At 39.2% G+C, this 13,673-nt stretch overlaps 1 protein-coding gene across 1 annotated transcript; it reads left to right on the top strand.

Moving 5' to 3' along the window:
* The first annotated feature begins 145 nt into the window (after positions 1-145).
* nmd3 (NMD3 ribosome export adaptor) lies at positions 146-13,453 on the top strand. Its single transcript, XM_017495738.3, has 16 exons — positions 146-262; positions 1,572-1,617; positions 2,231-2,365; positions 2,940-3,036; positions 3,244-3,324; positions 3,411-3,539; positions 5,715-5,805; positions 6,217-6,295; positions 6,450-6,546; positions 8,099-8,216; positions 8,809-8,954; positions 9,373-9,485; positions 10,764-10,836; positions 11,082-11,188; positions 12,726-12,796; positions 12,884-13,453. The coding sequence occupies exons 2-16, from the start codon at positions 1,574-1,576 to the stop codon at positions 13,015-13,017; spliced, it is 1,515 nt and encodes a 504-aa protein (XP_017351227.1). The 5' UTR covers positions 146-262; positions 1,572-1,573; the 3' UTR covers positions 13,018-13,453.
* The last annotated feature ends 220 nt before the right edge of the window (positions 13,454-13,673 follow it).

The following is a 13,673-nucleotide window of genomic DNA, read 5'->3' as shown; positions in this document are numbered from 1 at the left end:
GCTGTGATTGGCTAGATATTAATTTAGCCTCACAGTGCAACCTGCTGATTCGAGAATAAACCGCAAACGCGACCTACTACCCAATCCTGAAGTAGGATACCTGATACTTACAGCCAATCCTAGAGTAGAAGGAGGAGTTTCAATAAAAACGGTTAGGAAAAAAAAACAGTCTTTTGCTGGACATGCTTTTGGGAGAAACATGTGCAGTAACGTCGTGGATCTGAGCTGAAGTGTGTGCCTGGATAAAACCTATTATCATTCGGTAGGAATAAAGAAACCAGATCTTTATTTGTGTGTCACGTGTGTTTGTGTTTACAATTGTACCGGGAATGCAGAAGTAATAGTGACGAAGTTAGTTACCTTAGCTAACTCCAATTAGCTCATTGCAGTTAGCAGTTAGCCTCGAGCTGTGACTGTTAATGAAAATATAAAACTTCAATATCAAACAAATAATCGTCAACAGAAGCAAATCTTGAGTTAATTAATGTTTGTCACTAAAACTGAAAAAAAAGTGTACATTTGTATTTGTCATCGTGTAACGTTGTGTGTTTATGCCACAGCTCTGTTAAATCCTGAATCTGATTGGTCAGAAGGTGTTGAATAAATTTATCCAACAGCAGCTCTGACAGTAGTTCCGGCTGCAAGGCAAATCACACGTTCATAATTTATGCGCCCGCCCTAATAAATTATTGTTTTTGTGGTCACCATTTACACAGGGACTTGTATGGCGGACGGTCAAATAAATGGATTTAAAAAACATATAATCATTGATGGGGTAAAGTTTTCTGTCAGGAGACGTTTATTTAACATTTATGGAAGGAGTCTCCAGTGTCAGTACTTTGTCAGGAAGTTTTCCGACACGGGAAAGTCTTCAGGACGCACAGGTTTACGGTTTCTCGATAACATGACAAGCTGCGTTTTTAACTACAAGCGAAGTTTCTAGCCATTAATAACGTAAGTGATAACCGGTATTAACTTGTTTTGCGGATTTTCAACAACATTAAATATAACTTTTTAAAGAACGACATTCTTTTTTTTCCCCATTTGTTTAAAGTCTCCTTGAAGTGCCTTGAAACACACTGCGTTATTCGATGTGTTGATGTAATTTCCACTGAAGCAGGAAGTCAGGGTGGGACATATCAAGTAGCTCCTCCCCATTTTTAAATAGCCACTAGATTTTAGGCAAGGTGATTTTTATAATATTGTGGGCGGGACACTTTGGATTCTGGCGAGCGTTTGATTGGACAGAAAATCTGATGATCCGCTGAAGTGCAGAATGATGTCATAAAAATTGTTGCACCGTATTGGTAGTAGAGAGAGACTGTACATTGTGAATGCATATATCTTCTAAATGCGAACTTTCTCATCGTTTTGGAGCGCACTAGCTTATAGATAACCTTAAGGCGAACATATTCATACTAAAAGACACAAAACTTCAATTCTGATTTCATGGGGACTTTAATAAATAATAGCTGCCGTGGTAAGAGGAATAAAACACTTCGGGATGTGCTCTTATAGCATGGGAACAGTATTGTTTGCGCTGTAATTGATGAATTATGGTCTCTCCGCAGCTATGGAGTACATGCAAGCTCCAGCATCAAGCAGCCAAGGCAATATGTAAGTATATGACATCAGTTCCATATACATTTTTACAGTTTATTTTATAAACACTTGGTTGGGTGCATTATTATTAGGTGCATCGATCAGCTGTAACATTAAAACCACTGACAGGTGAAGTGAATAACATTGATTATCTCATTACAATGGCATCTGTTAAGAGGTGATATATATGAGGCAGCAAGTGAATCAGTTCTCGAAGTCGATGTGTTGGAAGCAGGAAAAATGGGCAAGCGTAAAGATCTGAGTGACTTCGACAAGGGCCAAATTGTGCTGGCTAGACAACTGGGTCAGAGCATCTCCAAAACGGCAGGTCTTGTGGGGTTTTCCATAGCACACCTTCAGAGGTGGAATCCGTGCCTCGACGGGTCAGAGCTGTTTTGGTTGTGCAAGGGGGATCTACACAATATTTGGCAGGTGGTTGTAATGTAATGGCTGATCAGTGTGTGTGTGTATATATACAATTTCATACAGATAATGTATATTGTTCTTCCATGTTAGGGAAACATCTACTATAGTGGAAGAAAGCATCATAAATGAACGGTTTCCATTACATCTAGTTCATGTTAGACAACACACGGATTTTAAAAAAAAAAGTGCTTTCTTTTCACAGCCTTTGCTGCACATGTGGCATCCCTATTCCCCCGAACCCAGCCAACATGTGCGTGTCCTGCTTGAGGACCCAAGTGGACATCTCCGATGGAATTCCAAAGCAGGTCTCCATCCATTTCTGCAAACAGTGTGAACGGTACTGAAGTCCCTCCTTTAAATTTCAGTCCTTGATCGTTTATGAATCGAGCTAAATTAGCTGCAGGTATTTCATCTTGTAATGTGCATCTTGGCAGATAATTCCCTTTATTGTCTAAACAAATCATTAGTTCATTAGCGATTCCATTGGGCAAGCGAAATCTCCAGTGTGCTGCAAACTCTCGTGTTATGCTCGCCCAGAAGCCCTATTAACTAGACTAAAAAGCACTAGCTCAGATAATTTCACTCAAAAGTATGACAAGGTAATTGTGTGTATTAATACAGACTGTACCCTTGACAAAAAGGCGCATTCACTCGTTCGTCTTGTTATCCGGTTAAATTTCAGCCAGAGGCACGGCGAATATTAAATATTAAACTGTGTATGATGGAGGTCTTTTTTTTGTGCATTTTTTATTTTTTATACATATCAATGCTATGATTGAAACCCTGGCATTTAACAGTCGGAGTTAATAGCTGCTTCCACCTCAGAATATTTCAGCCCGTAATATTTTCACAGTTTATAATCAAATCAGCTCTTTCAGATGACTTACAGTCTCTGTGGCATGTTCCAATAGGTACCTGCAGCCTCCAGCTACGTGGGTTCAGTGTGCTTTAGAGTCCCGCGAGCTGCTCACTCTCTGCCTAAAGAAAATAAAGGGCTTGATGTCTAAGGTAAGGAGTTAACAGGAAGTGTGTCTAGGAGGGTGATTTTGAATCTTTAGTAGTAATTAGTTCAAAATGTGATGTTGATAATATAATGGAATTACCGTTTAGCATTTTTGACACACGTCTGTTTATAGATGAATAGTAAAAATAAAATAAAAAAGTCAGTATTCCGTTATTATCCGCACGTCTGCTTCACTTTCTGCCCTCTTCCAGGTGCGGCTCATCGACGCAGGCTTCGTGTGGACAGAGCCGCATTCCAAAAGGATCAAGTTAAAGCTCACCATTCAGAAAGAGGTGATTTGTCTGGCCGCTATCTGCTCGGAAACACTCTCACCGTGAAAACCTGGCAAATCAGGTCATTATCTGATCTCTGTCTGTAGGTAATGAATGGCGCCATCCTGCAGCAGGTGTTTGTGGTGGATTACATCATTCAGTCGCAGATGTGTGACGACTGCCATCGGGTGGAAGCCAAGGATTACTGGAAGGCCGTCGTGCAAGTTAGACAGAAGGTAAGCTCTCGTTTGATCTTTCCTAGACGAGGAAGCGGGTAGTTTAACATTTTAAGGTTCTGTGTTAGAGACTCGATAGATGAAAGGACAAGGCAGATTTGTGTAAATAGTTTAAAAAGACACTGGTTTGCACCAGCGCTTTGAATAACAACACTAGTGGTATTATTATTGTTTTATTTATTTTTTTTTAATTTAATTATAGTGACTGTAAGGTTAAATCCCAGGGCTTTCAAAGTGTTTTTGAGCAGCAAAAAAAATGTAACCCCCACCTACACAGATATATGATGGGATTCTGTTCTGCCCACCTTTTTACCTTTTACACATTTTGACCAGGAGCTCCGCATTTTAACATTTTAAAGTTCATAAATGAAGTTTTTTTTTTTTCGCCCTGAAAAAATAGCACATGGAATAGGAATCCACACAGGAATCTGAAATGATTGACAGTTGCGTGGGTGTTTTGAACTCTGTGATATTAACCAACACCCCTGGAAGCCCTGCGCCCTTCCCCCTATCTTACATCGGCTTGGCTTTTGCCTCAACTCTACTCATTTTCCAAGTTGAAATATGCGGTCTCGCTTTTCGTCAAGATAACCGAAGAATGTTTGGTGCTCATGCGAGGTAATGTGAAATAAAGTCAACGCTGCTAACATTAGACAAGTATGTTGTAAACATGAGTTAACTCTTATATATTAGGGATGCCATTTTTGATCATTTTCCAATGAAAAAGGAGAGAAAAAAAAAAAAAAAGATTACGTACCCTTATAATGGAGCATGAAGTATAACACTACAAAAAAATTTAGCGGTGATGATAATTAGAAAAGAATTAAAATCAATTACAATGACGTGTACATTTCCGTTAAATCGGTAGAATTGGCATCCCTTTCTTCCTTTTCATCTCCATCTGACTGGCTTTCATATTTGAAGTCAAAACGTTATAACTTTCATTCGCCATGTCCGCTCATGATGTCGCTAACTCTACTGTAGTAACTGTTTCAAACTAGGAAGTAGAGTTTTCCACGGCGAACACAGACGAGCGGAGTGATACACACGGTGAAATGTCCCGGTGCGGTTCTAGGAAATCTAGGCACTCTTGGAACGCCGCTCAGCCAATCAGATTAGTGGTTTAGTACAAGTAACTGTTGTGTAAAAGCTCTATATACATACACTCTAGCTCATGTCAAAAATGATTCCGCAAACTGAAAATGGTAAACGTTTATTAAGCCTTGTCTTACATGCTGGTCTCTCATTAGCATAACAAGCTCTTTGTGCTATTATAAAATCCCTCACATGCACGAAGAACACATTTAGCATCAGTTAAAGCTGTGTGTGTTCCTGTGGCTTCTCTTTATCATTCTTCAGATTGAATGACAGTGGAACAGTGGGAAATGGAGTTAAAGGCTTTTTTTTTTTTTTTTTTTTTAATAAGTAAACTTGAGTAGCTTGAGTTAACACACAACACAGTCATTCCTGACCTGTGTTATTTGTCGAGGACTTGAGAGTGGTGTTCTGTTCATTTTCCGCCGAGGGTAAATATTACGACATCAGGTTTTGCTGTGTGTGATTTAGCAGTTCGATCCACTGGCTTTTTCCTCTAAAGCATAAAATAAAATCTTCGCTTGTACTTTCTCTCACGTCCTGTAACCCGTTTATTCTGTCTGAGAAAATGTCTTGAATCATTTATTTATTTAATCAGTTCATTATTTATATAATATAACATATCTATATACACTCTTTACTTGGGAACACGTGAGAACCTATTGTTAATATGCTATTAATAACATGATTATTATTTATTATATATATATTATAATATTTATATGCATATATTATGACATCACAAAACGCAATATTTGAGTGTGCAATAACATTGAATTATGTATAAATATGACATTAAATTGTATTTTTATTATAATTAGAATTAATACATAACGAATACAACTCCTAATTTATAAATGTAGGCATTTCATTTCTATTAAACATAATTAATGTTATATATTTATGATTAAAGAAATACATTAATGAACATGGTGTATTGTAGTATTCATGATTAAATGTCCCATAGCAATTCAATATTGTAATCTTTATTTGTTTGTTTGTTTGTTAGTTTGTTTAGCGTGAAAGCCCAGTAAACATTCACTTTAAAGAAACTTTGTCTTCTCACATTTATGATCCTAGACAGTCCACAAGAAGACCTTTTACTACTTGGAGCAGTTGATTCTGAAGCACAGGGTGCACCAGAACACACTTCGCATCAAGGAAATCCACGGTACGTCGCTCTTCGATCTCCTCCTCCTCCTCCTCCTGCAACTCCTTTTTCTTCCAGCACATTTTTTCATCGCTTCCTGATACAGAAGACGGTTCTGCCAGACGCGCGATCACGGCAGGCAGTGATTAAAAGTCAGGCTGTTAGTCACGATGGCATTTTTAGCACATTGGAAAGCACCCTGAAATTTCATCTGTGAGGCTTGGTGTTAATAATCAAGAGCTTAATGCTGGAGCTCGGGTCATGCCTGTGAAAATGGATTCAGAGCTTTGAACGCTTGACATGTGGTGGCCAGATTGGACACCCATCCATCTGGCCTGTTTTACTGGAGAATGCTGCGTGTGCTTTTATTGTTGGACATTCTGTCTTCTTTTTTTTTTTTTTTAATTCTCTCTTTCATTTGATCATTTCTAGAGGGCATTGACTTCTACTACAGCTCCAAGCAGCATGCCCAAAAGATGGTGGATTTCCTACAGTGTACGGTTCCATGCAGGTATGAAGGCTGGACTTTATGGTTCATCCACATGTGCATTTAATTTTCACGTCGAGCTACGTAATAAAACCCACTTTTAACCTGCTCGTTTTGTTGATCATTTTCTCGCTGCTGCATTTTGTTGACCCGACGAATTTTCATCTCTGTCCCAAAGATCAAAGTCCTCGCAGCGTCTCATCTCTCATGATGTTCACTCGAACTCGTACAACTACAAAAGCACCTTCTCTATAGAGATCGTGCCCATCTGTAAGGTAATACGTCATAAAACAACCTTATCTGTGGAACAAAAAAAATGGGAGGCGGGGTGAATGGAGGAAATAATAATGATTAAGCAACATGGAATAATCAGCCACACCGTCATTCTTAATGCTTGATCACAGTTTTATTTGTCACCTATCTAGTATCTAGTAGTAGCTTATTGTCCAGTGATCTGCTTGTGTGTTAAAATATTATATTATTATTATAACGTTTTCTTATTATAGTCCCGTCTTCCCTTTGCATTTATTTACTGTTTAAATTGCATTTCTTATTGCGTTTTAGTTGATGTAAGTGTATTACAACACTGCTGTAAAGCTTATTACATAAATGGCATGAACTACACAAAAATGTTCACCATAGGCCTGTTTCACAAAGCTGGTTTCGGTGGCTACGCGGGTCCGTTCGGGTTTAGTTTGAACAAACTCTCAGTTTTTTTCGGTCTCAACAAGGCGGATTGTTTTTAAAGGGGTTTCATCGTCATGGTAACTTACACTACACTCAGAGCAGGTTTTATTCTAGGTTAGAAAACTCAAACCCAACTTGGACCAATCAGCCGCGAGCAAGGTGATGTAAATCTGACGCATCGGCGTTAATCCTTTTCCCGATGACCTGTACAAAAGATATCGATTTTTCAGCAGATAGTATAGTTTATCTCTGCCGGCTTCTCGAACCGTACGTTAGAAATCTGACACGCAGAAGCCACGCTCTCACTGTACGACAAACTGTACGTCTTGCTTCTTTCCCAGTAGTACATATTTTCGTTATTAGTGGCGTTATTCCTGTCCTGATATATTTTCACAAATGGATATTTATTTTATTAATATTTAATTTAACGATGTACTTCTATATTAAATGAAATGACATGAAATATATTGGTTATATATGCCGAGTTTGTCATTGTGAGCGTATAAAAGTAAACCTTTCCCGAGCTTTGCAGCCGCAGCAGTGGTGATTTTTTGCGCTTAGTGCAGGTTTAAATTCCACATATTTCCACGTAATAATTTCTTGCTTATCAACCAGAAGTACGTGCACCAGCTTTTCTTCATCCTGAACGCTATTGGCTGTTTGCTGCAAACGTCTGGCTCTTGCATGCACGCTGAGAAAACCTTGATTCAGGGTTAAAACCTTGGTCGACGGAGAAAGGGTGATGCGCGGTGTCATGAAGCCTGTTAACCCGGGTTGGATCAGTTTGGTTTTGTCAGCTCAAAAACGTACTCTGAAACTCTGAGTTTGTTCAACTTGCTTCGTGAAACAGGCCTCACGTATGTATTCCACACAAGCTGGCCTAAGAAAAGTCTTGTTGTGATTGCTGTTTTATGTGTTATTATTTGTATAATGCTTAAAATTGGATTGAATGAGTAAAAAAACAGTGTGTGTGTGCTGGCATGTGTTATTTCTGATCAGAAAGGAATATCAGCAGAGAGTGTGCGTGTACAGGCTGATCATGTTATTGGATGCACACGGTGGTTCCTTCCTGAGGTTATTTTTATTATTGATTTGATACGAATTAATCTCTCTCTCTCGCTCTCTCTCCCTCTCTCTCAGGACAACGTGGTGTGTCTGTCTCCTCGTCTGGCCCAAAGCTTGGGAAACCTGGGCCAGGTGTGTGTATGCATCCAGGTGACCAGCACCGTGCACCTCATTGACCCGAAAACACTGCAGCGTGAGTATGACTCTTAAACATTTAAACACTTTCCCCTTCCTGATCTGCTCGGCATATAATTACACAGACTGTCTTGAGGCACGAATTGATTTATGCCTTTCCCCTTTTATATTTGATGTTTATATTAAAGGGGCTGTTTGTACTTCTTAGAGCCGTCTGCTAGTTGCAATTGCAACAAAAACATTAACAATCCGTTCCTTTTATCGCACCTGACCCCACTCCTTCTGTTCAACTATTTATGAATCGTTATTTATAAGATGCAGGTGCCGAAGAGGTCTGTTCAAACTGGATCCGAGCTCATTTCAGGGCCAGAAAAAGGTGAAATCGTACAGGTACAAGGTCAAGTGTTTCGGTTAATGTTCACGTCATACAATGAGAAGGTGATCTCCATGACCGTGGCATAGATGTTGGTGCTAGAAGAGCTGGTTTGAGCATTTCAGAAACTGCTGATTTTATGGGATTTTCACACACAACAGTCTCTGGTGCAAAAAAAAAAAAAAAAAAAACTCCAAAAAACTTTCCTTTTTTATTCCCCCGTCATCTGATAACTCACTTTTGGTGCTTATCTTTCCTTTGTGCTATTGGGTTACAGTGGCAGAGATCGACGCAAACACGTACTGGCGTCACCCGTTTAACAGCCTCCTTAATCCGCGCCAGCTGGAGGAGTTCATCGTCATGGACGCCGATATCATCAGGGACCAGCGATTAGGAGCAGGAGCTGGCCTGAGATCCAACCGGGTAAGACATACAATTCTAGAATTGTTTTAAGATGACGGGTAAGGAAACATCCTGAAACGAGACCCGAATAGAGAAGGAACAAAAGCGTTATTTGCTCTGACATGGACGTGAAATGCAAATCAATAAGCTGTTTGCTGTATTCCTCAAGAAAACAATCCGATATGAATTATAATATTCATTCAAACCACTCAGCCTGCTGTTTTCTCCACTTCTGCACGTTTTAATTTTCGTTTCTCAGCAGGTTTTAAAGGGCACAAAAGCAATTCATTCTTAATATCCCATTTTCATTGGGTTTCATGAAGCATTCGGTATTGCATTAAAGCAGCATTTGGGCGATAAATGGCGCGTGTGTGTGTGTGTGTGTGTGTGTGTGTGTGTGTGTTTTTTTTAATTATTATTTATTTTTATTTTTTAACAGCACACCTTGGCTGAAGTGTGGGTTCAGAAGACCAGTGAGATGAACACCAGTCAGCAATATCACTGCCGCACCCACCTGGGCCACCTGCTCAACATCGGAGACCTGGTGCTGGGGTATGAGCTGATAGCATAATCCCTGTACATTTATGACACAGTGTGTAAGGAATAATCCACAAGGAGGCATTGCTGTTACAGGAAAATAATCAACAACAAGGCGGTGCGATCGATGTGGCCCGACACTAAGCAGTGTGTTTCGTTGATTATTTTCCTAGAACATCACGTCCCAAAAGTGTTTTATTTCTTCTATCCCACAACAATTTGGCAATGATTATAATGTTTTACTTATTAACGAACAACACCATACTTTTTATCCATTTATAGTTCGCTTTACTGTTGTGGAAAGCATGCCTTTATTGTACGTGTATAATACGAATACAAATAAGAATACCTTTGCGTGTCCGCGATACAAGTTAGTTCAAGTTAGTCACCTTCTCCAATCATAAATCATAAGTTTCGTAAATGATTCGGAACATAAAGCAATGTGTGTAAGCTCTGCGAAAGGAGAACCTGGACTGCCCTTATTCTGCTCGAGCACACCGCACTATATCTCATGTCATTTTTATTACTTCGCATTCATAAAATAAAACCGTGTTTGGTTCAGTGGAAGAGAATGCTGATAAAGCTGTGCTAAACTGAATGCTGATAAGCTTCTAATTATATCATGGCTGCAGTTGAGATGGGGTTTATTTATTTATTTATTTATTTTTTAAATTGCATAAGTTCCCTGTCCAGGTTTCAGTATCCTAATGTGCATCATACTTAGAGTGGGTGTATTTATTTATTACAAAATAATAATAATAATGATGATGGTTTTGTACTGATGTCAGCTGTTCTATTTTTGCATTATACGTTTGGTAAACACATTTATGTAAAGACGCTTATAAGTGAGGGAAGATGCAGTCCATCTAACTGATCATAACTACATTGAGGTTTAAGGGCAGTCCTGACATTTGAACACAAAATCGTGTTATCGCTAGTGGAGTGAATTCCTCTCTCTGGACAAAGAATTTCGTTGGTTTTGGTCAAAATGAGTGTTTTCTGATTGTAATATATTTGGAGACGTCAACTTTAAGAAAAAAATCAGATTATTTTATCAAAATGATATGGAAATGTTTGTCAGTCTGCCTAAAGATGTCTAAGAGCTTGCTAGAAAAATGGACACAAGCCCTAATCAGTTCATTTCGTAAGCAGATACCAGCTGTCAATGTCCGCAACGCTCCCATGCTGCAGTCAGAATAAAACCTTTAAATGCCAGAAAGTGTCATATCACCATGTGAAGTGTTTTCCAAGGCTGCTACACATATCTCGTTTGTTTGTTTTCTTGCTTTCCAGCTACGACTTCGCCAACTCGAACCTCAACGACGAGTTTCTGAACAAGATGAATCCTCACCATGTGCCTGACGTGGTAAGCATTGGATCAATTCCTTTTAATGGTCTGGGGAGGATAGAAACAGGTTATGGCTCATTTGTAAGTTTAAGCTGTACTGCCCCCTACTGATGAGCTCCACTACTACAGCTAGTGGAGCTAGTGGGAATAACCTGAGAATGAGAAAAGAACCTCTGCTACACACATGCAATCGGATCAAACTCTACTGGAAGACAACATTGGATTTTGTGTTGAAGGAATAATGTCCGTTCTTGTTTGTTTAGGTTCTGATTAAGAAGAGCTACGACAGGACAAAGAGAATAAAGCGCAGGAACTGGAAGCTGAAGGAGCTGCATAGGGACAGAGAAGGCACGGACACGGATGATGAAAGGTATGAAAAAAATGTCTGCCAAATGTATAGGTGCATTAACGAGACATGCCGACCTTCCGTTCAGATTAAAGTGACGAGTTTAGACGACACCCCCCCCCCCCCCCCCCCCCCCCCGCCCCCCCCCCCCCCCCATATATATTGATTTAAGTGAAAAAGGAAATTTAGAGGGTGGAAAAAAACCCAACAAACTGTGATGTTACAGGTAGGTGGATTTTACCGATACCATTAACTAAGTCAGGCGGTATTTACCTGCTGAACGAAACATACTGTTTGATACTGAACGAAAGATAACACTCAAAGTAAAATATTGTTGAACTTTATTTACAAAAATTAACAGTACTGACTGTACCATGAAAATGTACTGTAATAAAAAAATGAAATAAATATTAATATATATTAACTATTAATTAATTAATTAATATTAAAGTAAATAAAAGATATGCATCCAAACTGAACCAAAGAGTAACACTTTTATAACACAGTAACACAAGTAAAAATAGACATCCAAAGTTAATCAAAAAACACTTCAGATAACATCACAATATTTGTCCGCGCTAGGTTTTATTTCGCCACTAGAAGCCGCTCTCGTACTGTTGTTGATAATGACAGCGGACCTTTCTCTGCCGTTAAGCAATGGATCCAACTGGGAAACGCTATCGGTGTGGATTTTTGCCCATAACAGTTTCAGCAATCGGTTATCGGTGCCAGTTAATCAGAAAAAACGATCAGTCTGTCAACCTCTAGTTACAGGATAGGGTCTCGGGAGATCTGAGGGAAAAGTGGTCTCAGTCTGCTTTCAAGTGAACGCTAGAGCGGTTTGATTGCAGCAGGAAAGTGATTAGACTCTGAATTGACCCGACTGCAGGATGTGAACCAGACATGCCAAGTGTGTTTTGACAGCCATGAGATGCAAACTGCACCAAAGAATAGAGCGGTAACACTGCGGAAATGTCATGTGTTCTGGATATTTGGACTCGGAAAGAAAATTCCGGATGTGATGCAAAATATTATAAATCACTTATTTATATAATGTTTATATAATGTATGCAGTGTTCTTCATGCTTGGTTGATTTTTGTGATTTCTTCCAGCAATTGGTATAGATTTGTTTACCTCTTTTATTTATTTATTTATTTATTTATTTATTTTTTAGTTTTGTGGGTACATTTTCAGCCCTACATGCCCCTCGGCCTCAGTTTTTGTTTGTGTGCTTTTTTCCTTGTCTATTTACGCGCATTTTATCCAAAAGTGTCCGTTTTGATTCAGACTCGTCAAACAGACCGATAGATGTGAAAGCATCCTTACTTTTTAAATAATTGATTTCATAAAATAGTCAAGACATGCCTGACATCACTGAAGAGCTGGATATTGAATTTGTTGTCAGATAATCATGGAATGTTTTTGGCTACTTTACCCTCCAGTGCAAAGCAAAAGATGGCCAAAGCCAAACGTGCCTTGGGGGAAAAAATGGAAGCTTGCAAACCGAAGCTTGTTTATTGGGTGGTAAATGAACCTCACTAAGCGTGAATCATTTTGCAGGCAATACCAAGACTTCTTGGAGGATCTTGAGGAGGACGAAGCACTGCGTAAGAACGTCAACATCTTCAAAGGTGAGGAGGCAATACTACTTTCGGTACATTGAACAGTACATTCACACGCTTAATATATATGCTCATTACAACCCTATGCATTTCCAGACATCTCCAAGATTCCTGTGGAGAGCGACACGGATGACGAGGGCATACCAAGGATCTCACTGGCAGAGATGATGGAGGACCTGAGTCTCAGCGATGCCACCGGAGGAGAAGGGGCGGACATGATGACTGATTAGATTAGCATAATAAACGCATATTTAAAAAAAAAAAAAAAAAAAAAACACCAGCAGTGAGGCAGAACGGCTGTGGCAGTCCAGGGGGAATCCTGTACATGTTTGTTTTCCTTTGTGCTTCAGTGCACCTCCTGAAAGGCTCGATCATTAGCACAAGTTGTACTTGGGAACACACAAATGATGCAGTGCAGGATTCCCTCCAGATTGCTATAATTGGAAGCTACTGGTGTGTTCTTTGGAATTCATGGTTTATCCAATAAAAGGCTTCATTTTTTTTTTCCACAATAATTTTATAATAATCTCATACTATTGAAATATTACAAAGAGTGCGTGTGTATTCTGGCAACGGACGCTCCGAGGTTGTGTGCGGTGTGGTGTGGTGAGGTGATGTTAAATACTTCATCACAAATAACAAATAAAAAAGATCCTGACTAATGAATCCCTCATTTGTGTATTTAAAATGTTTTTATTATTATTTTTAAATATATAACATGATCTTGACATGAGGTTAGCTGTTAGGGTCGAGAAGTGTACATGTTTGAAGAGCCAATGCTGCTTAAGTGTTATGATAGTCCACTCTTACATCAGCTTTTAACATCAGCTTTTGTTTTAATGTCTTAATTCCTATACTTGAACATAAGGGGTGAAATAAAAAAACA

This window comes from Ictalurus punctatus, chromosome 20, assembly GCF_001660625.3.
Source record: "Ictalurus punctatus breed USDA103 chromosome 20, Coco_2.0, whole genome shotgun sequence".
Classification (NCBI taxonomy): Eukaryota; Metazoa; Chordata; class Actinopteri; order Siluriformes; family Ictaluridae; genus Ictalurus; species Ictalurus punctatus.
This window is presented reverse-complemented; position numbering and strand designations above follow the sequence as displayed.